The sequence below is a fragment of the Gadus morhua genome, chromosome 2, assembly GCF_902167405.1.
Source record: "Gadus morhua chromosome 2, gadMor3.0, whole genome shotgun sequence".
Classification (NCBI taxonomy): Eukaryota; Metazoa; Chordata; class Actinopteri; order Gadiformes; family Gadidae; genus Gadus; species Gadus morhua.
In genome coordinates this window covers 10366103-10391456 of record NC_044049.1, presented here as the reverse complement: position 1 = coordinate 10391456, position 25354 = coordinate 10366103, and the positions used below count along the sequence as shown (strand labels likewise).

The 25354-nt window shown below is 43.0% G+C and overlaps 3 protein-coding genes across 3 annotated transcripts in view; all 3 read right to left on the bottom strand.

Annotated features, from left to right (window-relative positions):
* Window positions 1-206: 206 nt before the first annotated feature.
* On the bottom strand, window positions 207-10706 carry kat2a (K(lysine) acetyltransferase 2A). Its single transcript, XM_030342322.1, has 18 exons — window positions 10435-10706; window positions 10026-10149; window positions 9722-9867; window positions 9432-9521; window positions 9029-9210; window positions 8424-8615; window positions 7937-8043; window positions 7328-7432; window positions 6655-6791; window positions 6020-6228; window positions 5383-5509; window positions 5193-5303; window positions 4945-5088; window positions 4744-4858; window positions 4591-4627; window positions 2875-2938; window positions 2706-2790; window positions 207-1894 (listed from the first exon to the last, which is right to left on the bottom strand). Exons 1-18 carry the CDS (start codon window positions 10657-10659, stop codon window positions 1701-1703), a joined length of 2394 nt encoding a protein of 797 aa, XP_030198182.1. The 5' UTR covers window positions 10660-10706; the 3' UTR covers window positions 207-1700.
* A 440-nt stretch (window positions 10707-11146) lies between these two features.
* rab5c (RAB5C, member RAS oncogene family) lies at window positions 11147-22921 on the bottom strand. The gene is made up of 6 exons (XM_030342356.1): window positions 22802-22921; window positions 16301-16626; window positions 13774-13925; window positions 13110-13232; window positions 12858-12951; window positions 11147-12755 (listed from the first exon to the last, which is right to left on the bottom strand). Exons 2-6 carry the CDS (start codon window positions 16464-16466, stop codon window positions 12628-12630), a joined length of 663 nt encoding a protein of 220 aa, XP_030198216.1. The 5' UTR covers window positions 16467-16626; window positions 22802-22921; the 3' UTR covers window positions 11147-12627.
* Window positions 22922-23683: 762 nt separating this feature from the next.
* The window catches only part of kcnh4a (potassium voltage-gated channel, subfamily H (eag-related), member 4a), a 22265-nt gene continuing 20594 nt past the window's right edge, over window positions 23684-25354 (bottom strand). Inside the window, exons 14-16 of the mRNA XM_030342309.1 lie at window positions 25340-25354; window positions 25150-25226; window positions 23684-24872 (exon numbers count right to left, since the gene is read on the bottom strand). The exon at window positions 25340-25354 is cut by the window's right edge and continues 65 nt beyond it. Of these exons, the coding sequence (XP_030198169.1) occupies window positions 23832-24872; window positions 25150-25226; window positions 25340-25354 (1133 nt within the window). The 3' untranslated portion in view covers window positions 23684-23831. The remainder of the gene's footprint in view (window positions 24873-25149; window positions 25227-25339) is intronic.

The following is a 25354-nucleotide window of genomic DNA, read 5'->3' as shown; positions in this document are numbered from 1 at the left end:
CTGGTTGGGAAAACAGAACTTAACATTGTGCTTCTGGGGAAAACAGTGGTGATCATTTATTTGAATACAATTTTGCAAGCCCTTCTGTTGGTTGTGTCACTTTCATGTTACTTTTGATTGAAACCGAAGGTTATAAGACATTGGCGCTCCGAAACGGGATACCCCTTAAAAGGCCCTGGTTGGGAAAACAGAACTTAACATTGTGCTTCTGGGGAAAACAGTGGTGATCATTTATTTGAATACAATTTTGCAAGCCCTTTTGTTGGTTGTTTTAGACCATAGCAAATCTAAACGACTGAAACCGTATCAACGTGTAGACCTATAGAAAAAAAAAAACTTTTATTAAGGTTTTACAGTTACAGTAGATTGGCATGTATACTATAACTAGACAGTAGTAGTTGCTATATAGATTAAAGTTTCACTCTGTCCTCTTTAATACGATTCTGTACTGCAGCATATGTAGATCATTGAGACAACCGACAACCCTGAAGAATGCAACACTGACATGACTCAAGTTAATCAAAGCTAAGAATGATTCAAGTACAAAATAACACACACAGACATATAGAGAGAAACAGATGCATACAAAGTGAGTGCAACAATCAACAAGCAGGTTCACCCAAGACACGGGTCTGCATACCCACACGAGTTACTTTGCACCATGAGTGTGAGACTCGTGAAGGCGAGTGTGACGGCTATGATTGAATTCTGAATGAATTGTGTTTTCGTTTTTTTTTTGCCATGCTGTAACAACCAAAGCTTGTATGGAATGAGTTATAAACCAGAACAACTTATATTGACCTTTAAACCAAACAATGCAACGTCAGCACCACTTTAAAGGACTGGTGACAGGACTGGTTTCTTCTTGGAGTAATCCTAAAATAAAAGATGCAATATTTCAAGAACGGTTATCCTGGAGGAGCTCAAAGGAACAGGTAAACTCGGCCTTTTAAGTGTTGAATTATAGAATGAAACTCTCCTACTAAAACATGTTACGGAGAAACCGACGCAATCCTGAAAGCGATGGGGAGGGAGGGGCAATGTATTTTCCTAACTGAACTGCTTGTTTCCACCGATGGTGAATGGTTGACTGGTAGGTAGGCGGGGTCAACCGAGAGGCTAACTAGGTTACCCAGTGCAACAACTGCCCACGTTTGACGAGAATGTGTGAAAATGACTGCACCTCTTGTTGATAAGACCGATGTTCATATAACCCTCTGGTAAACTGGCCTTTTCAAGTGTTGTGTAAGCAACAGAAGGCAACGGTGGCTTAGGTTCTAAGGTCCAGTCTCTGGTGTACAAAACAAAAATATGTACTTTTTGAAATCAGGGCACAATGTTTACTAAAAAAACAAAAAAAACATAATTGCATCCATGCTTGATCCTTAACACGCAATTCCATTTTCTTTTTTTTACTGGAACCTATAACTTTGGTACGTTTAATGCATCAAAACAGTTATTTTTCAATTACAGCATTTCAGATGAGATAGCAGGTTTCAGAGGAATACTTGACGGGCAGAGGAGGAAGGATAACATTTACCACTACGTAATGCCCAGGTGGCCCCTAGCGTTAAGTCACAAAACATCCACCGTGTTCCCCTGCGGCGTTCGTTCGTCTCTCCGCGTCCGCCTTGGCCCCCTGGAATCGGTGAGGAGAGGCGTGACGGACGAGGTCAGACCCACACGGTTTCCGCGGCGCATCATTTCTCGATCAGGCCGCCGTCCTTCAGCTTGAAGTAGAAGAACTTCTCGAGCGTGTTGGCGCACTTGCAGTACTCGCTGTCGGCGGGGTTATACTCCCGGCAGTTGGTGATGATGCGCTGCAGGTCGGCGATGAAGAGCTTCTTGGTGACGTAGTAGCGGTTCTTCAGCCTTTCGGTCATGGTCTTGAGGTCTGCGGGGGGGGGGGGGGGGGGGGTCGGAGCGGTTAGGTTGATACAGGGATTTGCTGTGCGACAACCTCAAATGGACTAAAAGTGCGACAAATTGCAGTTTGAAAGATGCAATTACAATTACAATTAGGGCATTTAGCAGATGCTTTTATCCAAAGCGACTTACATCGGTTAATACACACATTGACACACCGACGGCAGAGTCAACCATGCAAGGCGACAGCCAGCTCGTCAGGAGCAGTTAGGGTTAAGGGTCTTGCTCAGGGAGACATCAAAACTCAGCTAGGAGGAGCTGGGGATCGAACTAGCAACCTTTCGGCTACAAGACACCTGCTCTACCTCCTGACCTAAGCCGACCCAGATGCAAGAAGGCCCTGATAGCGCGCGATGCAATCACAGCAGAGAAACAGCAAGGCCCTCAACAATGACAGATGTGAGATTAACACTTGATAGTTGCTTCACAATAATGCTGAATCAATTAAAAACAGAGTTTGATTCTTGATGGGATGTGCCAACGTGTATGAACAGGTCAAATAACTAAAAATGAACAATTTAGTAGGAGACCCGGAAGTCTTTTAAATGTCGGTGATTGGAGTAAAATTTTCTCTTCAGCCTCTTATTGCTTCCCTTGTTATTTGTTGCATCTAAACTAAACTATTCAAAGGTTGTGTGCAAGCACAGTTTATTTATCAGAGAGCATGGCGGATCAGCTAAAACTCTCAAAAGTTCACTTCAGCAAAATGTTCAAGAAAGCCAGGTTATCTCAATCAAAAATAATTGCGAAGCAGATTTTAAGTCCAACCCTACACTCACCGATTGGGAAGCGGATGATCTCGTAGTAATCTGGTGCTTCGGATTTCTTCACTGGTTCCATGAAGGGCCAGGCCTCAGGGTGTGTCTGAGCCGGAAGAGACACATGGTCAGGGGCTGATCAATCCCACAACTTGGCCTATTGTCAATATATTTAAAGACATCAAGGTACCTTGATCTGGGCCAGGAGGTTCTTCAGCATGTTGTACAGCAGGTCAGGGTCCTTAACCTCCTTACTGCAGAGCACACAAATCATAAGATTTGGGGTGAAACTCATTGGCAGTGAGTAGTACTTGTCCTCCTACAAATACTGACAACTATAGTCCAAGAGGAGCGCATCAATGATCAGTAACCGTAGAGTAGAATAATCATGCTTACTAGGGCTGTAACGATACACCAACTCACGATTCGGTTTGTATCACGATTTTTGACCCACGGTTCGATACATCCCACGGTTTTTTAAAGTTTAAAAAGCATTTTATTTAAACAACACTTGTATAACAATTAACTTACTGTAACATTTAATAACAAATAATTTGGAACACTGAACAGATTTGAACAGAAAGAATACTATTAAAGTATAGCTAAATTAATAAATAAATAACCAAAGATTACGGTTGGAGGATGCTTGCAGGTAGGCAAAAACCCTCAACTAGTTCGGTTGGTTTAGTCAAATATCCTATTAGTGCTTCTTATTAGGCTATGTAGCTAAAATAATGACATAATCAGGCCGTATAGACTGCAACATGGTTAATAGCCTAACTTTCAATAGATGGGAAAAAACTAGAGCTGTCAGTTAAACGCGCTATTAACGGCGTTAACGCAAACCAATTTTAATGGCGTTAAAACAATTATCGCGCGATTAACGCAATAGTTTTATTTAAAAAAATAATTTTTTTTTTTTTTTTTTTCTTTTGCTCAAAACATAGAAGCAGTAGCCTGACTGCTATGTTCAAATGACATTTGTTCAAAGCAGTCGTTTAATTGCACTATAGGCTCTTTTTTTGTATCGTCCTGTTTTTATCAGTATATGCCAATGTTGTTATCAATAAAAAATCATTTGCACAAGGCAAGCCGATGCACTTCACCATGTTGACAAGATAATTAAAATGAGAAGATTTATGGCACAAAAAAATCAAGGGATATTTAGCATAGAAAAATAATTTGCGATTAAACGCGATTAATCGTGAGTTAACTATGACATTAATGCGATTAATCACGATTAAATATTTGAATCGCTTGACAGCTCTAGAAAAAACATGAACGTCTAACATGAACGTCGCAATAACAAGGCATAGTGTTACGAGTAGCGTAGGCCTATGTGTGTGCGCGAGAATGGCAGTGTACGTATGTGTGTGTGTGAGTGACGTCAGCAATTGAGTGGACGAGCGAGGAGAGCGAGCGGTAGCGCGTGTGTCTAGTTAAGAAGCGAACGAGTCCGGTAGAATAAAGTACCCATCCTGTCAATAATCGGTGGCCGCTTCATTCCGACCTATAAGCAGACTAACTGCCGGTCAAATCACACAAAACAATAGAGACAGGGATCACACAGGCGATTTTTTTCGCGCTTGGCCCACTCTGGATAAATGTCGTTCATATCGTATATGAGGACTTCACGGCTGTGGAGAAATGCAATCCTCCGTAGCCACGGAGAGCTGTCGTCACAGAGAGGGCATCTCGTCGCATACTTACGGCACTGATAAGAGGGGGCGGTGTCAGCAGACTATTATTTAGACAAATTATTAGCAAATTTCAATCGGACAATTTGACCGGAGAGTTAGAAAGGGCGTATCGCGCTTCTGCCTTCTCACACCGTGAGACAGGTCCGTGGCTTTGAGTGTCGCGATTACGGTTTCGATACGCGTTTCGTTACAGCCCTAATGCTTACCATTTGTCCTTGCTGCTGGGTTTCCAGCCGGTCTCTCCTAAAAAACAGAAATAAAACAAAAGCCCAAATCAGGGTTAGCCCACGATTTGACTACACTCCATCAACACCATCAACTCCAACAACCCAAGGACACAATAAACACCATACACTTACGAATGCCGGGAATGCTCTCCACCGGGATCTGGCGGACTCCCTCCTTGAAGCAGGTGAGGCCCGGGTACACCTTCCTAATCTGGCTCTGTTTCCGCTCGATCAGCTTCTTGATGATCTGACCACACACATAAGACGTGTTTAGCACCACGCTGGGCTTCCCGCCCGTAATAGGTTGGACACCGCAAAGGGGGCCGCGTGTACCTCTTTCTGTCTCTTGATGATGTGGGAGAGCTCGGTGTAGGGTATCCGAGGGTTCAGCTCGCACTCCATCAGCGTGGCGCCCTCGTAGTCCTTGATGTAGCCCAAGTAAAGGCTTTTTGGTACCTTGATGTCTTTGGAGAAGCCCTGGGGAGGGGTCAACAAAGAGAACATGAGTCAACTCGACGAGGCCTTTCGTGTGCACGCGTGTCCCGTGTTGTCTGGGGCGTGGGGCGCCACTTGCGCTGTACCTGCTTCTTGAAGTAGCCGATGGCGTACTCGTCGGCGTAGGTGAGGAAAAAGAGGATGCTGTGTTTGATGTGGTACTCCTTCAGGTGGTTCATCAGGTGCGTTCCGTAGCCCTTTAGGGTCAAACACAACGCGGTTAGAGCCTTTTCATTAGAGTGGACCACTAGCCGTGTTTGAATGGCCAAAACGCACCTTGACTTGCTCATTGGACGTGACTGCGCAAAAGACAATCTCTGTAAAGCCCTGAGTGGGGAACATCCTAAAACAGATGCCTCCGATGACGCGGCCGTCTTTGATAAGTGCAAGAGTCTTGTGCTTCCTGCACAAAGTGTGAAAAGCAACAACAAAATATGCCATTAAAAACCTGTTGGAGGCACAGGTTATTACATGAGCAGTAATCGTGCATTGCAAATCAAACCATGCTGAAAGACACTGGCTTCAAATCTGCGCCGCCTAACCAGTAAGCAGATGCCCATTCCCTACATACTCATTTAAAAAGAGTTTCTGTATTCACCATGCTAAATAACTGCATAGGACAACAACGGTAAATAGTACGTTTGGGTATTTCCAGCCATTGCACTTGCATGTATCGCTGGCCTGAGAACAGCAACGCAAGAATAACGTTGAATATACCCCTGTAGTTGCATTGCCATAATTTGCAAACCATCAAGCAAGAACTTGCAGTACCGAGCCCTAATGTTTTTCCTACATACTTCTCCTCCCCTCCAAGCTCCATGGAGAACAAAAGAACGGTCTTCTCTCCGTACACGAATCAACCTCATACTGGCTGATCTGGGGTCAACACCCATCACTCCTTACAAGTACTCACGGGTCGAACACCAGCCTGGTGATGTACTCTTTGGGCATGCGGGGCAGCTGGTGCGAGAAGACGTTCTGCAGGCCCACCAGCCACATCAGGATCTTCTTGTTGGACTTCTGCGAGAGGGAGTTCCCGATCACGTGGAACTCTATGATGCCGCGCCTCTCCTCCAGGCGGGCCGTCTCGTCGCGGGCGGCGTTGGGCGTCAGCAGGTTAGTCTGGGCGCGGGGGGGGGGGGGGGGGGGGGTAAGGTATCAGGTAGGTGGCGATGCTAACCTATTGACTGGGCGATGGGGTGCGAATGTGGATGATAGCCGGGTAAACTAAAATAAATGGGGTTTAACTATTGCATTGTCAGTCGGTGCAATGTGAACAAGCGAAGCACACAAATCAGTATTGAAGTAGATAAATAAATTAGAATCAAGTAAAAAAAGAAAATACTGGGCTGAGTGAAGAATAACTAAATGAGTCAGAAATACTTCCATTTTTCTAAATCGGAGGCACTCCAACAATATTATAGGAGAACCATCAAAACAAAGAAATTTCAAAACACATGCACCAACACAACCCCAACAGTGTGATCAGGTCAGATGTTCCAATGGTTCAAACGGTTGAGGGGTTCTGCAGAGGGTGGACGTGCTCACCTCGGGGCCCAGCATGGCGGCGGGGTCGGTGATGGTCATCATGACCTCGTTGACCAGCTCCATGGGAATGTCGCCCATCACGCGGATCCGCTTGGCGTCTTCCAAGGTCATCGCCTCTGGAAGCTTGCGCTTCTCTCCTGAGCGGCAAAACAAGGAGGAAGGTACAATTACGCTCCTGTGGTCCGTTTAACGGAGGTTGAATGGACCAGTTATCGTTGTTATTGTTGTGCTTGTTGTTTCTTTCTGGGTTTGTTGCTCTACGGCGTCATTAGTTTGCACCTGATCTTAAGAAAAAACATTCCACTGTTACATTGGGCAATGGAACGCCTCATTCAAATAATCACGAGGAGCCAAAATAAATCTTGTAATTAAAGTATGACACTGTTAATGTTGTATTTAAGGAATTCCTTGAAATGAGTGTCGCGACAAATTATTCAGATACTCCTCAGGAGCCGTAATTTTGTTTACGTCGGTGCATGATTACTGAATATATTGAACGACACTTTGCCACTCTCCTTCACCCATCCCTTTGTAGGATGCCTGTGTATGCTAGGAAAATGTAACACACTTTATCCATTGTGGTATGGTGAAGGCTGAAGGGTAGAGGGTCAGACTAGGGCAAGAGGGGAGAGGTGGGACACCGCAGTGGGGTATTTCCGGCAGGGCCGCAGACCTGTGGCGGGCTCTGCTCCAGACTTATCCGCGCTGCCGAGGGATGAGACCCCGCTCATGCCCTTGACGAGGGAGGGGGTGAGGGACACCGAGGTAGAACTGATCCCTACGACACACACACAGTCACAACAGTCATCGGTCAGATCAATGATGACAAATCACATTGTTTATCCTGCTAAACCATTATGGGTCACAGAGATAAATTGAGAGGGTACAAAATACATACATGCAACATCAGCCAAATATAAATATTGCTATTATTCTATTTCCAAGTCAATTATCTTACGAAATTATTCTGGTTCCACATTTACCTGTTGTGAAACACTAGATCATTTTCAATTCAAGGCAGAGTATATGGGTTATAATTATTATTTTGTGAAGAATGTAATTTTGTGAAGCAAGTTAAGCATACCAAGCAAAGCATGAATTTTAAGGCGGATGAATTTGACCCTTTGGCATGTACACATTTCAGGGTTTTATATTATAAGAATGCTTTGCAAAGAGATATTTCCATTCATAAAGAGACAAAATTCTAAATTACATTTTGCGGCCTGTCTAGGAGTCAATTAGGGAGGAAGGGAGAGAGGGAGGATGATTATGGGTCCCTCACCTGTCTGGTGTCCGAGGGGTGTTCCTTCCGAGGCGGGGATTGTGAAGTCAGCCTCCCAGATGGGAGAGTTCTCCCCATAGATCTCCTCCTCAAGCATAGACAAGAATCTGAAGTACACACAACCACATTTAGGACCATGTACAAAACTTACAAGTGATTCAACAGTACTCTTTTATTAGAAAATAGTCTAGCATAACAGTTCCCCATCATTCATTTACAATTTGCCCATCATATATTAATATTCATACATATTTAAACCCTGGTTAATGAAAGTAATCAACCGTGTAAATATTCGTACTCATTGTAAATATTTTGCTGGTTGCAAGAAATCTGTTGAGGATGCCTGAAAGTCAGGCGTTTCATCTCCTGAGTTGCTGATCATTGTTCTAATTGTTCTGTTAATGTGCGTGCGACACATATAAACTTGAAACAGTTATTACATGGCTTGTTTGACACACACACACACACACACGTCAGTGGCACTCACTTAGGAAAGTGCGTGAGTATGAGAGTGCGTTTCTCGGGCAGCAGCTTGTCCTTCTCCACGCGGAACTTCTCCAGCAACTGCCGCCGTGTCACTGTGAATATGGACTTGAGCAGGCTGCGGCCAAACACCTGAGTGGTCTCGTAGCGAGGCAGGCTGTCGTTGCTCTGGGGGACGTGGCAGTAGCATAGCCACCTAGCCACCACAGAGAGAGAGAGACCAGGATACACACAAGTTTTAGGAAAATAGCCAGTGTCCCAAATAACTGCTGAGAAACAAATAGGGGAGCGGAAAGGTAAAGACAATACAGTGGTTGTGTCCATTTTTGCTGTGTGTGTGTTGGTGCATAATTATGAGAAATATCGGATCAGTGATTATTTTGCCCGATATTGTGAGTGTGATTATTCATTGAGATTCAAATAGGATTTTTTTAATTTAACGTGTTAAAAAAAAAAGAGAAAAATCTGATGTTTAATTTTGTACAAATGACTTGCAACCTTTCATGATTAGCTAATTGAAAAGGCCAAAATGGCAATTTGCCATTAAAGGTGTCACCCTTGTGTGTGTGCCTGCGCGCGTGTGTGCTTGTGTGTGTTGTGTGTGCAAACCTTGTGTAGTCAACTTTGTAAGCCGTGCCATCGTCTTTCTGCGAGCGCTGGCGATATTGCGTTGGGGTCTCCAGCTTCCAGTAGTTGAGGCACAAGAGGAACATCTTGGAGAGTTCAAACATGGTCTGACGCTCCTTTGGTGCCAGGTGACTGAACTTGTACTGGACAAAGTTCAGCACCCCCTTTGTGGAAATATAAATAAACGATAACCATATATTTAGGTATAAATGGTCTTGTAATATATTAGGCATCGATCAGGTCAGGCAACTTGCCTAAGGACGCATCAGTGCTTGAACCAAGAAGCATCCAACACCCTCAGCATTATTCTACTTTGACTAGTCACATTATAATGTTCACTTATGGTCGTGTTTCTGAGGTAAGGGTTCCATCCTCACATGTTTACCTGCTCTATGTTTGGTTTCTCAAAGGGAGGACTTCCAAGAGACCCCTCCACAATTGGCTGGCTCATCTGCAGTATGCATTTCCTCAGCAGCTATCAAAGAAAATGGAAGATAGCAGATTGATTTGTACATTGTGTTTACATATTGATATGTGCACTGTTTACCTGGATCCACATTGTATGATAATGTTAATATAAATCTACTACGTAATCACTGAAGGCATTTTCAGTAAGGAAAACAGAATGTAGAGGTCACACATTATTGATAGAGTATAGTAACAGCTTTCAATTACCTTGAAGAGGTAGAAGTAGACTTGCTTCGTGTCCGTATCCTCCTCTTTATGTACGGACATGAAGAGATTTTCCACGTCCACGACCATCCCCAACAGCCTGTTTATCTCTTCCTCAGACACATTCTCCAAGTGGGATACATGGTCAGCTACACAGGATAAAAGGACATAATTAGTCAAATAAGATCCCTTCCCAACCTCAAGTTATGTGTCAGCGTCATTAACTTGAGTCAATTTATGTAGGCTTCGATCAGCGGCTAATAACAGCATCTTAACATATATAAAGGAAAGGGATGATATTTGGTACCCAGAGCATGTCCACAGCTGCGACAGGGTTCGCTTAGGCTGGCCGCTTGTGGTTGAAGGTCCATACGGGTGGCTGTAGGTGGGTTTGGGTTTTTCCAGCCATTACACTTGCATGTATCGCTGGCCTGAGAACAGCAACGTAGAAATAGCATTGAATATACCCCTGTAGTTGCATTGCCATAATATGCGAACCATTAATTACTAGCTAGCAACCCGTTCAAACAGCTGATGAGGTATAGCATCCTACTGATGGTTCGCTATACACACACATTAACCGTAGCTTTGCAAACAGTTGTTTTTCCTGAATGGTATGCAAGTGTAGACATCGAATGTTAAACAGACATGACACGTATAAACGAACATTTCTCAGTGCTTTGTTGTGAATAACTTTAGCTAGCTAGGCTAGCTACCTTGCATGCGGAGAATACGCCAAGTTTCTCTAGCTTTTTTGCCCGTGGGAAAGCTCGGACTTGGGCTTTCTTCTGGCTTGCACGCTGCTGTTGACTTAAGCCCGGCCTGGCCGGGTCGCTATTTGCTGACCCAGAACCGGTAGAGGCAGTATTCGAACCAGCAGACCCACTGGACTGGGCTTGGAGAAGCCGCGGTTGCAAGGCCTGTGCCGCCGGGTCCGACATATCCACGCTTCTTTGCAACCCAGTAGACTCTTCTTCTCTTCGCTTTTGCGGGTGCCTCACCCTCAATGGTGTGATGCATTCTGGGCGATGTAGTATGTATGCGAGGAAACCGCTCGCTCCATTTTTTTCTTCACCTTATTTCAAGCAATGCCATTGCAACGTTTAAGAAGTTACATGAAAATAGCATCGAGTAGAATATTGACAGGGATACGTTTTTTGTTGTGAGAGGATCGTTAGTATTTCGAAATGTAAGCATTTCCCTGAGCACTTATTTTGCCTACTACTTGCATTATAAAAGGTGGCCAAAATCCTTACAAAAACTAAAGTAAGAACCAACTATGAGATCCAATTTCAGATTGTGTCATGTTAATTTTCTTCCAGAGAATGGTGGAGACTTAACATTGTCAAACCACCACGAAATATTTGTTTACTCATACGGCAATAATATTGTGAGGTGTGGTTGAAATAATTCCAGACGGACATAATATACCTCCCCTTTGTTTATTGATAAAATTAAAATGTCCTTTGCCTCATCTTTACGACACACACACACACACACACACACACACACACACACACACACACACACACACACACACACACACACACACACACACACACACACACACACACACACACACGATGCTGTAGAGATACTGTTGTGCTAGTTGTTGACGTAATTACAGAGTGTGACAACACCGGTCAAAAGTAAGCCCTCCCGATATTACAAAAATAAAAGTGGTAAGGAATAGAAAATTAAGCTAAGGATGACATCTGATTTGATGGAGATGAGATAGAACCAGTGCATTTAATACCATAGAATAAAAAATAAAAATGAATAAAAAAAGAACATCCTCAATCACAAAAATAATTGATGACAATATATCAGAGTGGGAAGATATTGTATTGACAATAACTACTGATTGGTAATATACTTGACAAAAGATACAAATACAGCAACATGTTTCCGATACACAATTCAATTTTGGTCAAGAAACGTGTCTTGCTTTATGCATTTGACTCATGATTCAAACACAGTACAACAATGCTAAAAATAACTTGCCTGTGATATGGTTAATAATGGTATATTGAATGTTTATGGTCGGATATCAAGACGTGATAATCAATTCTTGGTTGGTCTAGGCCTTTTTATAAAACCAAACAAAAACACAAATCAGACCGGATAATTTGTCAAGTAATAAACAGTGACAATGAAAGCGTGAATTTACAACGCCACTATCTAGTTAATCTTTCCCCTATCCATCTTTTTTTTGTTGTTTTATGTTTTCTTCTAACCCAGACTCCATCCTATCCAAGCAGCCTACCAGCATCCATGAAGGAAAAAATAAAGTGACGGTTGACACATTTGCAGACCAAACAAAGAAGAGGGTTTGAGTTCTAACAGTGGCACAGGACCATGATTGAAAATACTGCGGTGATTACTGGTGCATGGTCGAGATGGAATAGGAGGAGACAGGGCGAGAGAGAGCTGATAAGCCTCTTGGGCGCTCTGCTTAAAAAAACGCCATGTTGGCGCCGAATCTCACCTAGCCACTGATCAAGAGAAAGGGGAGCAGCAGAGGGCTGGACGAAGTGCGATGGAAAACGGATCATATCCCGCTTCCGTCTTGGGGACCTTTTTTAAGTTTTCCTCTTGGTTATTTCGAGGTATCCATCATTGTGGCGCTCTTGTTGGTCTAGATTTTCAGTATGCATACATCGACACATATATAGAGGTATACAAGCGCATTGTTCTGTTTAGTTGGTTTGTTGGTCGATTCATTGGTGAAAATGGTCACTGGGTTCGGGCCAAACAATGAGGGTCTGTGTTGCTTAAGGGTCTGACCATGGGTTTGATTGGATCGATGGGATGCGCTTTTTCTCAGCTGGTTGATATCGAAGACTGGTTGCTTGATACTGTGGGTGGGTTCGTAGCGATCGATCTGATTTGGGGTTCCAGTACGTCAGTTAGTTCCCCCCACCGCAGCACTGGCTGGCGCGACCCTGTGGCGCGGCTTCCTGCAGGTCCACGCCGCCTCTGGCCCGTCCGCCCGCGCCGGCGGCCCCCTGGGGCTCGCTCTTGGGGAGCTTCTTGGCTGGGGGGGGGGGACATGAGAAAGGATGGGCCGTCAATTAATTATTTAATCGTCGCATAGAATCGTAGCGTACCTTTTTTGGTGGCTTTGTTCAGTACGTACCTATCGCCATAAAGATCTCATTAACATTCATTGCAGTCTTGGCTGACGTCTCCATGAACAGCAAACTATTGTCGTCTGCATAGGATTGTGCTTCCTGAAAAGCAAAACAGGTGGACAGTGGTTTCATATCGATCAGTTATTAGTGCAGATTATTTTCTGGCCTATATTTTACAGAAAATTTTCATTGAGCATTGTCAATTGCAAATTAATTGATAAAAATGCAGTTAAACATTTTAAATCGGGGGACTGTACCTGAAAATCGACTGCTCTTTTGTTGGACAGGTCTGCCTTGTTTCCTGACAGTGCAATAACGATATTGGGGCTGGCTTGTCTCTGGAGCTCCTTTACCCAGTTCTTCGCACGCGTGAACGTATCCTGGTGGCAGAAGCACAACGCAAAAACCTTCATAAGAAACGTGGCATTTCATTATTTAAGTAAACATACCGTGGACAGGATTGTTAAGCCCAAGGGTAGGACGCGGGTAAGATAATTAGACTATTCACACAATATATACAGCAAAATATCAGCACACACACGTTTTTTCGAAAGCTGAATATAGACTAGTACAAACTTTGTTGTCCCACAGTCACCTGGTTGCTATGCTTCAGCAGAATACATTAATATGTTTACTATTCCACCATCAAATTCTTAAAACATCTGTGATAAGTGAAAGCCAGAAAAATATTGTAACCACTCCCATGCACGTTTCAAAACAGATGCGTTGTGTACTGAAGAGTCAATCCCGCAAGGCCAAATCGGAGATCCAATATAAACCTATATCTAAAACAATACTGCTTAGCTTTATTATGAAAGTAACCAATCACAGACTCATCGCACTGCATTCGCATTGCATTGGACTGATCAGCCGTCAATGGGCTATGATACATTTGAATGAGAAGCGGGCCGCCTGACTCACTGTATTGGTGATGTCATAGACCACGATGGCAGCCTGGGCGCCCCTGTAGTACATGGGGGCGAGGCTGTGGTAGCGCTCCTGTCCTGCGGTGTCCCAGATCTCAAACTTCACTGTTGTGTCGTCCAGGCATACCGTCTGTGTGAGGAAGGCAGCTAGAGAGAAAGACAAGCCACATGCCGCGTTAGAATCGAGTGATCATTTCAATGAAAGATTGAAGGATCTTCTCAGAGGGAGCCATATACAATGATGCATTGTTTGGACTTTGATGCAGTCACTCTTATTACTGCCTAGTGAAGTCAAGGAAATATCAGTCAAACGCCCATCATTTTGACGTGATTCCAAAGAAAAATATAATTAATTAAAGGTAATCTTCTAATTCAACTCATAGTAATGAAATCAAAGGTCAGGTTTGCTGAATAAAATGAGCAATTTATTTACTTTTAACCATGTAGTCCACAGTTCTATCCCAACAAGAGTGATAAGAAGAGGCCCGCGCTCCAAATATTTCTTGCTTATTCAGCCCCTTGTGTCACATCACATGACAGGGGAAATGTATGTTCTGTAGGCACCGCATGTTTTAGAGCTTTGGAACCTTTGAGCAGGCGCATGGCAGCTGACCACCAAGTAAAACAGAAGAAAATGCTGAGTACTTTAAAGTCTTTGGTCAGTGTGAGCAACAGGCATCCTGTCTTTACATCCTGAAGAACTTAGTGGAAGGAAGCCATGGTGTCAGTATTCTGTTTCGACCTGAATAAAAATGTCTGAATGAATACACAATTAGCAAAAAAATACAATTATCCTTAACCTTCCTCATCTCCCACGCAGGATGCATTTACAATGCTAACTAGTAGAATTTATAGAATAAAAACAGCTGACATCTGAGCAAATGCCAAGCAAAATACCTATGTGTGGAATGTGGTGGAAACAGGTTTATGAATAGAAGGACTGAACACTTTTGTTAAACAGCACACAATAAATTTCCTGTCCTGCCGGGGCATCTGGGGTCAACGTCTAACGCACACTCATTCCAGTCATAAACCACATATGCCTCACAAACCTTTGGCCAGCTTATTCACCATAGATTAAAATATACCAATATAAGGTTGAATTTAATGTAAGAACCAGTGTCTAGTCAATACTGCCTCATTGGTTTTCAGCAGGCCAAACTTCACTGTTCTGTCTCCCATCCATCTCATTTTAAGTCAATAATGTATCGCATCTGCTGCCTTTGAGGCAATTCAATCAAATGTGGGGTTTATTTCATAGTAGTACTAAATTCGTCCCCCCAGCGACTTCATTTTAAAGGACACGGTGCCTAAGCGGCACTGGTTTTGACCAGGTACCAAACCGGCTAAGTGGGTCGAGCTAGCAACACTGCAGCCCCACTGATTGGATGACTTATGTTTTGAGAAAACAGCAAAGTTAGCATACAAGGATTCTGGTGCTTTCCCGCTGATTTTCACAGTTTACATTGAAGAACTAGACCAACATTGCCGCTTGATGCTAGTGTGTGGTTCAATTGTGTACACAACATCATTCAGATGAAAGGAGTAGCTATTATAATTATTGACATTTTCAACATTTAATTTAAACGATCAAAGGCAACATCGCTTTTCTCACCGCTCTACCAATATGGGTTAAAATTGTTGTTGTCGTTGGCTTCCATTGTTCTCCCCCCAAAAAAATACATTCACAAAAGCTTTTACTTTGGTCAGCACAAGGAAACCTTTGAACCTTTTCCCAAAACATTTGTGTTGAGTGATACTGAGATCAGCTCAGAGAATAGCCTGTAACTTTATACTTTTGGACCTTGATAAAACTCTGCACTACCAAGGGTGAGAATAGTAAAAGTAGACCAAACAAGGGTCAAAATACTCTCCTAAATGTTGACATGGGGTAGATGTTTTGTTCTGGGCTTTAAAAAAACCCATAATGAGACGTTCAGAGACTGAAAATAATTATGAGCAATAATTCTCAATACTTTTTTCAGGCCCGCAGCAACAGTTGTAAAGAAAAAAAACACAAATGATTGCGAATAAGCATTGTATCAAAACAGTTGGCATCAATGAAAACAACACAGGTAACTTTAAAAACAGATCACTCTTAATTGAACAGCTCTATTTAATACAAGACATAACGGTCTGGGTACTGAGCATAGTGAATAGATGAAAAAACGTATCAGTAAGTCAGAAATCTCCCTTGGGCTGGAGTCATTTATGGCTTATTTTTAATTGTTTGTCAAACCAGAACATTATTCTTCACATGTTTTATCATCCATTAAGCCGCTTGTCAGGGGGCACCAGGTGAGCCAAGTACAGAAAACTTGTTCTGCTGCTTCAGCTCCACGTTTGGACAACAGAGGATTTGTGAGCTAGGCGGTCGGTTGGTCTACTGTAATCGTTCATTCAGCAGCCTAGCAAACATACAAGCTCTTAAATCGACTGAGGGACGCCAACAAACACCAGACCACCAATAGCCTTGGAGCACTGGGAAAGAAAAACGTGAGAAAGAGGAATAAGACCCTCACCTCCAATTGTGCTCTCCTGGTATTCATGAAACTGGCCTTTGACGAAGCGCAGCACCAAGCTGGATTTTCCTACTGCTGATTCCCCCAACAGCACTAGCTTGAACTGGCAGATCTTGTTGCTGGCTGCCGTGCCGTTGGTCCGTGCCGGTCCTCCTCTCCCTGCCATTGGGCTGTGTTGAAAGTTTCTCTAGTGGAACAGGAGGGGGGGGATGTCCAGGCAACTTAGGGTAGTCTCACACAAGGCAGGTGGCGGTTTCCTAAGGCAGGGCCAAACAGTGTCCAGGTGAGGAATGATCCGCGGGAAGAGGACACCTCAGTAGCAAGAGCTGGAAAAGAGAGGGAATGCGTATTAAATGGCCGCTTAAGTTAGAAACACTTTTCAATACAGACACAAGAGGACACTATCCACTATCCAGTAATCAATGTAATCAGTTAAAAAAAAAATTGAGGACGACTCAAATGTTTGCATCTTTTATTATCTTGCAAACATATAAGCAGACTTACTTTTGGCCAAAAGTATCCAAGCCCAACTTTGTGATTCTTAATTGAACACTGAAAACGGCCATATTATAAATGTACCAATAGGCTATCCGTTGTGAGAGCCCGGCCCGTCCCTTAAGGAATGGATCCGTATCGTCAGATATGTTCTTTATTAGGCCGAAGTGTTACATCTTAAAACATGATATTATTTGGCTTTCCCTTCAGTTTACTATCTGTTAAATGATGCATGCATCAGCTTCTGCTTGGTCAGAGGGACAGGAAACTGTAATTAAGTCAGAACAGGATGTGAAGACGGCAGAGGACACTAGGCACTGTTTTCAGCGCTTCCTCACTTGGAACGCAAAAAAGACCAATCGTACTTAATAAATGTCTAGGGTTTGTGAGTTTAAAAGTGGAAAACATTTCTCCAGTTAGTGGAGGTAAGGCGGTTTGTTTTTTCCCTCTCAAGCAGCGTTTTGGGCTAATCTCCGATGCATGAGGAGGCCAGGGACAGAACACATGCAGTATGAATTATCGTCATGCCTCATAAATTCTATATACTACTCTCAAATGCATTCCCAGTGCTGACAAGGGGGTGTTAACATAAGTATTTTAAACAATGGAATCTGATCTACAATAATATCATCGAGCACACCATAACCACATAAGTGAACAAAAGGAATACAATACTTGAAATTGAAATGCGTTCTTGATTGAGTTTGTTTTTGTTCCAAGGCCCTGGTTAGCAAGTGTGTGGCTGGAGGAACTGTGGTCCTTTCCACCCTAAACAGACATCAGTAATCCACAATAAGCCTGGAGGGTTGGACCGGAGCCCAATACGCCTTTCCCACACTCCCACATCCAGCAGAGCTGAGGGAGGCCGTTAGAGACCAAAGCAGCAGAGGTGGCTAGAGAATAAGGCTACACTGTTCACTGTGTCAATGGATGGTGCATCTGAATCCAACCAAAGGGCCATGGGTTCACCTGTTTTATGCCCCTCGTTCATCAAACCTCCTTAAAGAACTCAACAGCAAAGACTAGATTAAAAACAGCACAGTTTAGGCAGAGTAAATGTTAATGTATACGTTTTTAAAAATGTTCATTGAATGTTGATTCCATTGTCTTAATTACCAATCCTAATCCAAGATAAGACTTGATCATAAGATACAGCTAACATGTAGACAAGGGCTTTATGAAAGCTTGACATTGTGTCAATAAGACCTAAAATAATAGCCAATAGGCATTATTCAATGTTCAGCACCATTAACTAGGATCTGTGGCTCCTAGATAATGTCCTGATCTGTAGTACGCTCATCAAGGGTACCTTGGGAGAACATTCTTCCCCTGAGCCTACATGTATGAACTCATCAATCGACCTCCACATCATTAGATTAAGCTGCACAGGTGGTATTAAAACCCCTAGCAAAAGTCCCAAGCCCCGGGCTCATTCAAATACAGTAGACTCTTCTGAAGCAGCCTACAACAGATTGCCTAATGGCATCCTTAATGGTCTCTGGAGAGCTCCACGGGAAGGGGGTTGGAAAGACAGACAGAGGATATGGGTCAGGAAAAGGGTGAAAACTGGGTGTATGGAAAGAAACGCTATGAAATATTTATACTGGCCTGGTTTTTAAAGTGTAAGTGAACCCCCTGTTTCAGCTCAGAATTCTAACACAGATTTACAAAGAAAAAAACGGATACTTGCGATTTTGTATATGAAATGATTCACACCTTTGCATTTTACTATAACTGGGAAGCCTATTCCTCTCTGGGACGGAAACAAAAAAATCCACCACTGCTCAGAAGAAGTTTCACACATCCACACACGGTGTCATTATAATAAAAGTGTCCAAGAAGTATAACCCTTTCTTCTTCGCCACAGTCAACATCAACCGCCCCCCCAGACAGAGCTCCACGCATCCACCAACAACTCGCTGTGGTGATGTCCAAGAATTTACTAAAAAGCACTTTGTCGTCAGGAAAGAAGGGTTCCCTGCTTTCGGGGCAGAGTGGAATTCACAAACCGGTTGGCGGAGACTGGCAAAAACAGTAGCTCCCTCTTTCTCTAAATGATGGTCTTATTTCAGTAGTTAAAATGGCTTTAGATTACTGTGTTGAAGATTACAAAATACATTACCACAATTTTGGGTTTACTACCCTGTTAGGACCTAGAATAAATGTATTAACACAAAAAAGGTAAAGGTATGTGTATGTAACTTTATTTTTTTCCATTAATCCTAACCTCAGCAAAGAAAAAATATTTTTAGAAGGTAACTGTCAAACCAATATCGATGCCCAATGCATTTACATCACCGGGCACCGAAAGGAGCATTTAAGAGGAAAAAAGGACAATGTCAGAGAAGGTCAGTTTAGTCACTTAGTCCTGTTTAGGGATGTGAATAACTCCAATTTTTCATGGTCGAATAATCGGTGGGTAGTATGAACGAATATCGATTATTCGATGTGTGCCGAAATTCACAAAGACAGCCATGGATCATCGGCAGGAAATCACTTAATATCTTAAACACAAAATAACAACTACCTGCTAAGTAATTCCAGTCAAATTGTCTGTTCAGCCCTCAAAACGAGAGTTATTAAATTGTGAAAAATGCATTAAACTGTAATCCGAAAATGCGGTTATATGCTATAGTCCCTCCCTACAGTATCTGTGGTACAAAGGCTGAATCACGACGGTCTATACTTTCAACATTAAGAGTACGTATTTATCATTTGAAATTCGTCCCAGCCTTTATACCACAGATACTATAGGGTCTATAGCATATAACCGAGTTTTCTGATTACAGTTTAATGTAACAGTAAGCTGACAACATCGCTAATTAACACAGCAACTGCAAATTAACCGGACGGAGATAACCATGGCAACCGGTCAAACAAATTTACTTATGGCGATCTATCTGCGCGCACATCCGCCGTGTTGATAAACAAATAATCCCCCTATAAATGTCTTCATTTATTTTCTATGGCAAGTGACCGTGGTATAAGCGGGATAATGCCCTTGGACACCTGTCCAACATTAGTTCCGTCCTTTAATTCTGAATTTTGACCCTCGGGAACGAATAATCGAATAATCTGACCCATCCCTAGTTCTGTTACAATATGCTAAACCAATGCACCCGACCCACAACAAAAACCTTCATGAACCACATACACACTTCACCGTTGAAGTGAGCAGTTGAAAGCAGAAGGTGACCGTATGGACGCAAGAGCATTATTGAAATTGAACCCAAAATGAATAACCCAAAATGAATACCACGCAGGCATGTGTTGCATAGGCGGCTGCCTAAGCTGTATAGTGCCTCTGGGAAACCCAAGAATCATAACATCAACTTTCCCAAAACCCCTCCCACTCACGGCCCCCGTTAGTTTGCGTCAGAACACAGTAATTGAGGGTTTTTTTATTCTGAGAAGTCTCAACTACCAACTCTGAGGGGCTCTTTCTTTACACATTTCGGCTCATCAAAGGATTGCCCAAATTGTGTTCAACTTCAAACTGCAGTGATTCCGCCGCAAAAATAACACTTTATTCCAGGAAAATACAGCCATTTCCAATGCTGTTTGACTGGTTGAATTCCACTAGAATTGTTCAATATGCAGGTCTTGTGTGAATCAAAAAAACTTAATTTCACTAAAAATGAACTGCTTAATCTGGCAGTTTTACAGCATTCATATGTAAAAGGGCTACGGACTGCCGCAGAATAGCAACAAGCCACTAGTTGACAATGCCGTTGTGTTCCAATATTAGCCATATCCAGCTTGTACTAGTCCAGAATCATGCATCAAAGGGAAGTAAACTGCACATCAGCATGTAAGCGGGTGACAGTTTGCATTAGTCATTAAAGCCACAGCGGTGGTAGTGGTGCAACAAACACCTACGACACAGATCTCACTCGACCAGTTATCAGGAAGCAAGAAGGGACATGACAGAGGTTGTGTTCAGTGCAAGGGTGGGGTAACTTTTTGTTTGTTTGGCAGTAACATTGACATGTGTGTTTGAGCTCAAGTTAGTGGAGCGCTAGAGTACCAGAGAATGATACTTCATGGAGGACTTAAGGTGCTAAGCTGGAGCTCCTACCCCCTCAGGCCCGTCACGTGGGGCCTCAAGTGGTCTAGCCTTTGAATCAGTTGGTTATCGTGTAAATAAGAACTAGAACTGTTGGTTGCCGCCATTGTCGTTTCATCCAGCAAATCTGTAGGAATGGTGACCAATGGAAAATTGTATGAATTCCATCAAGAAAAGCCACAGGATAATTTTTTGCCACAGATGATTGGCCCATAGGAAATCATAGGCACCTCCTTCTCTTACTACAGTTCTGTATAAAGCCAGAAGAAGAAAGTTCTCTACAAATTATTCAGACTTTTCCAATCTGCACAAGACAGTATTATGCTTTGTAACTTCACGCTGCCAAACCGGGGCAACCATTTCCTCATTCTGGGTTCAGGGATAAAATTGGTTGCAAGCCCCTGCTATTTGCCTTACTTCAGCAGTTCATGCAAAGCATAATTTTGCATAAAGTAGTTGCAAAGCAGAGTTGCTTATAGTCTAATAATTAACACGAAAAGGGTTTAGATTAGTATCATTGTTGATTGAATAACAAAATCTCCCTACATCGTCCCACAAGATATTTTGATTTGCGTATTCATGGCTAGATGCTTTGAATAAAGTGAGATTGATATATGATTATGGTTAACCTCATTACTGGAAATTGTAAAACCCTATTCCATTTAACTTTTTCTGAACATTTAACCATCATACATATATTTATGTTAAGCGGAACGTTCAAGCTGGGGACTGTTGTGTATAAGTAGACTAACCTGGAGTACCCTTTGGTCTATTGACCTTGAGCAAGGCTCACCTTCCTATTAAGTGATAAGAAACATTAGCAATTAATATTCAGTTTACAGATCAAGAGATAACCTAGGAATGTGTGCCTGTGGGCAGCAGTATTATAACTACATTGCATCGACTAGACGAATTTTGTCTAGTGAGTAGAATAATACGATTTCTCCCTAATTGTTCTCACCCAACGATGTTAGTCGTGCTTGGTTTTGTTATGACAGGTCAAGCTTGTGGCGAACAAGGTCCACAGAAAGAGTCGTAGACATAACATTACAGTCGGCAAAAAACGTAAGATAAAGCTCAGATATGTAGTCCATAACTGTTGTCAATATCCATGTCTAGCTGTCAAAGAGAAAAAATAAAAGTCAACCACGTCAATATTTAAAACCAACATAAATCGATGTTGTTCAAGCGTTATCCGCATGTTTGGAACAAACGCTTATCGACAGAGAGTCTTTTCACCAGTCACTAAAGTTACCAACTTGATAAAGACATATACTCATTTGGACCTGCAGCCTCAACGCCTTGGCCAAAGTAAATTACGTCATAGTCCTGTATGTGAATGTAGCGTAAGCTAGCTGGTTAACTAGTTGAAAAGGGATATTTTGTAGCTACCGACGTTCGGTGTTCTGTAAATAACAAATGCCCTAATGTCAGTTCACCAAGCCCAGGGCACATAAGACAAGCCAACAATAGGTGTAATCTTGTCTATGGTGTACGTTACATGATGCCTTACTACAGTTATTCAACTAGTAACACTAGACAGTGAGCTGATGTAGCAGCAGGGTTAGCGCACTCCATAACGTCACTGCCAAACGTAGTCAGCTGTTTTTAACACTTGGCAGATGAAACATAACGTTGATTTACGTCTGTCTATCGTTTGTTAAGGTACTGCCGTTTCCCCAGTGACAAACAACACGAATGCATACCCATTGCTATTTCCCCCTTAGGTTAGATGGCTTAGCCTAGCCATTCTAAAGCTAGCATCTCGATGCAGTTTTGGTAAGAAAAAAAGAATCGCCTGTGTGGACTTGTCTGTTTGGCTGAGTACAATTATATAGATACGGACACACTGACACAAACGATGAAAAGGAGACGTCAGTACCGCGGCGATATTACTTGAGTGTTATTATAATTACACACTTGTGACAAGTTTAACTTACGATACTTCGGCGTCTTTCGGAGATGACATCGGCAGCTCCTATCTTTCCGTTCTTGGACCCTGGCCTTCCTTTCCGGTGAGGGACTTTTCCGGGAACCTCCCACGCTTCCGTGGTTTTCCGACCAATGGTTGTTCCTCACTTCTGTCATCGTCGGATTCAATAAAAAAATCCACCTCCTCGAGCCTTCTCGTATTAAGGATACATATTGTTTTTTTTAAATGAATCATTGCAAGGAAAAACAATTTGCAGTTGATGTTTACTCTAAATAATCGTTTAAAAAGATACACAATTGGACACTACTGATTAGATGCGGAGTGAGTTATGTGTACCACACCGTTCTAGTCCTGCTTTGTAAACGTTAAAATTTAAAAGTTCGGTGGGTATATATTTTAAAGTAAGCTACAATAGAATTGCCCAACATATGGATTTAGATCATTGTGATGAACAATGCAGAAGTCTTAATGTTCCAAATTGGATAGCCTACCCGTGTAACCCATGGGAAATATGGCAGATCTTTTCACAAACTATTGTCAGGAGGCAAGAAAATGCAGCTTGATTTGTTTTGTGAGCGACCGTACGGTGCACCATGGGCGGCTCAAGAAAATGTGAATTGCAATCGGTCGAAATGTATGTAACGGTGTACAAAAATGTAGGCTATATCTGCACACAAAATGCTTATTTTTGAAACACAAATATCTATATTTCTTTATTCAAATATCTTTGATCACCCCTTTGTCTGATTGAAGGAAGGACGAAATGTACATTTTTGTTTTGCTGTGACTCCCCTGAATGACCACTGAGTGGCAGTATAGATATTCGATATATCTTCATGTTAAAATAACGTAATGATCGTGTAATTTCGAATCAAGAAGTACAGACTGCTCACCAAGCAACATTTTTAATCCACGTCCATATATCCAATAGTAAATGCCAGTGTTCATCAAAATAAAAACATTCATTTTTGAATAGATATTCAGAAGCAAGCGATCATAATCATGCTGCATTGTCTTCCCAAAACACAGTCCTATGATCATTTGGGGGATTTGGATACCTCCAGACCCCAGAGTGGTTCAACCTGTAAGGTTAAGCTGTTGTCTGTGCCCTCAGAATCCACCATATCATTTTCTGTCCTCTCATTTCTATATTTAAACTCCTGCTGATCTGAAACTAAGCAATCCATTGAGGCTGACTGCGTTTTCATTGAATGCGTATGGCTCTGCGTTTCTGTGGGAATGGAGCTGGATCCGACAGGGTCGTTCTGTCTGGGGCCGGTGAGGGCTCCATGGTGGCCCTTGTCCTGTGCGATGCTTACATGGGCACAATGCGTCATGGGTGTCAACGCACCGAAGGTGGTGTCCAGCTGCTGTGGAAGCAGGCCGGTAGGCGTGGTGGAGTGAGGAAGGGGTGCTGGAGACCGGGTGTGGCCGGTGCCAACCTGTCTGCTCAGAGAGGGATGGGACTTACTAAGACCTCCGGAGGAACACAGAGGAAAGCTGCTCATGGCTGACAAGGAGGTCTTATAAACCAGCCGGAGTTCAGGACCGTGGCCAGGGAACCCTTGGCAGAGCGGGACGAGACCCGGAGGTGCGGGCGGGCCTGCTGCTTGGCCAGCTAAGTGGCTCATGTAAGGGGAGGTGGGCGGGGTTCTGGAACTCTGTAAGGGACCCTGGCATCGACTCTGAAACCTGTGCTCGGGGCCCGTCGGGCCGCTTTCAGAGCAACACTGGTGCACGCACGACGGGGGGATGGAACCGGATGGGTGGCAGAAATGCTTCCCCTTCTGGCCCAGAGGGGTACTGTCGCGGGCCTCGGAGCAGCCCCACAGGTTCCTGGCCGGGTGGCTGACGGGCTCATGGTGGTGGTAGCCGGTAGGCCAGTTGGGAACACCGTAAGGGACTTGGTTCTGCCAGTCGGAGGGGGTCCCGCCGGTCGCGGGGACCATCTGTACGCCATAGGAGCACTTGGATGGCAGAGAGGTTTGATGCAGCATGGTCACATGACTCTGCAGGAAATGCATCATTTCCTGCAGCTCCTTGGACAAGTTGGATACCTCTTGATTGAGGCTGGACATCTGCGAGGGAAAATTCGTTTTTGTTTTGTTCTCAATAATTATACAGTGCTGCATGAATCTATTAGATCTATATATTTTTTAAAACCCTACCTATAGGATGGCTCATTACCTAACATCGTCCCTTAACTTTTATTTATCTTTCCTGAGATGAATATCCCATCTTACTTTTAAAGTTATTATATTGATAATAAAAATGCTTAGGTCCAGTTCATTAAATATATGACATTTACAAATGTCATAGCTTTAAGCAATATTAAAAAGTAGATTTATCCCATACCTCTTTGTTTAATTTGCCGATATTCTGTTTTATATCTTCTGTTTCTAGCAGCAGGTTAGCACTTATCTGGTAAGGGTCTGTAAAAGAGAGAAAAACCATTGATGACGGACAGACAGAGAGACAAACAGGTATGAATTCATTTTCATCGTAATAGACCATTGGCAGTATTTTCCTTTGGCTGGAGAGTTACCTTTTTCATTCGTCC

Excerpts from the sequence above, each read along its gene's own strand:
- kat2a (XM_030342322.1), bottom strand. The coding sequence starts at position 10,659 with ATGTCGGACCCGGCGGCACAGGCCTTGCAACCGCGGCTTCTCCAAGCC. Across the intron at positions 9,522-9,721 it reads TCTACTTCTACCTCTTCAAG|CTGCTGAGGAAATGCATACT; the intron begins GTAATTGAAAGC and ends TTTCTTTGATAG. Across the intron at positions 6,792-7,327 it reads TGGAGCAGAGCCCGCCACAG|GAGAGAAGCGCAAGCTTCCA; the intron begins GTCTGCGGCCCT and ends TTTGCCGCTCAG.
- rab5c (XM_030342356.1), bottom strand. The coding sequence starts at position 16,466 with ATGGCAGGGAGAGGAGGACCGGCACGGACCAACGGCACGGCAGCCAGC. Across the intron at positions 13,233-13,773 it reads TCTATGACATCACCAATACA|GATACGTTCACGCGTGCGAA; the intron begins GTGAGTCAGGCG and ends TTCTGCCACCAG. Across the intron at positions 12,756-12,857 it reads TGAGATCTTTATGGCGATAG|CCAAGAAGCTCCCCAAGAGC; the intron begins GTACGTACTGAA and ends CCCCCCCCCCAG.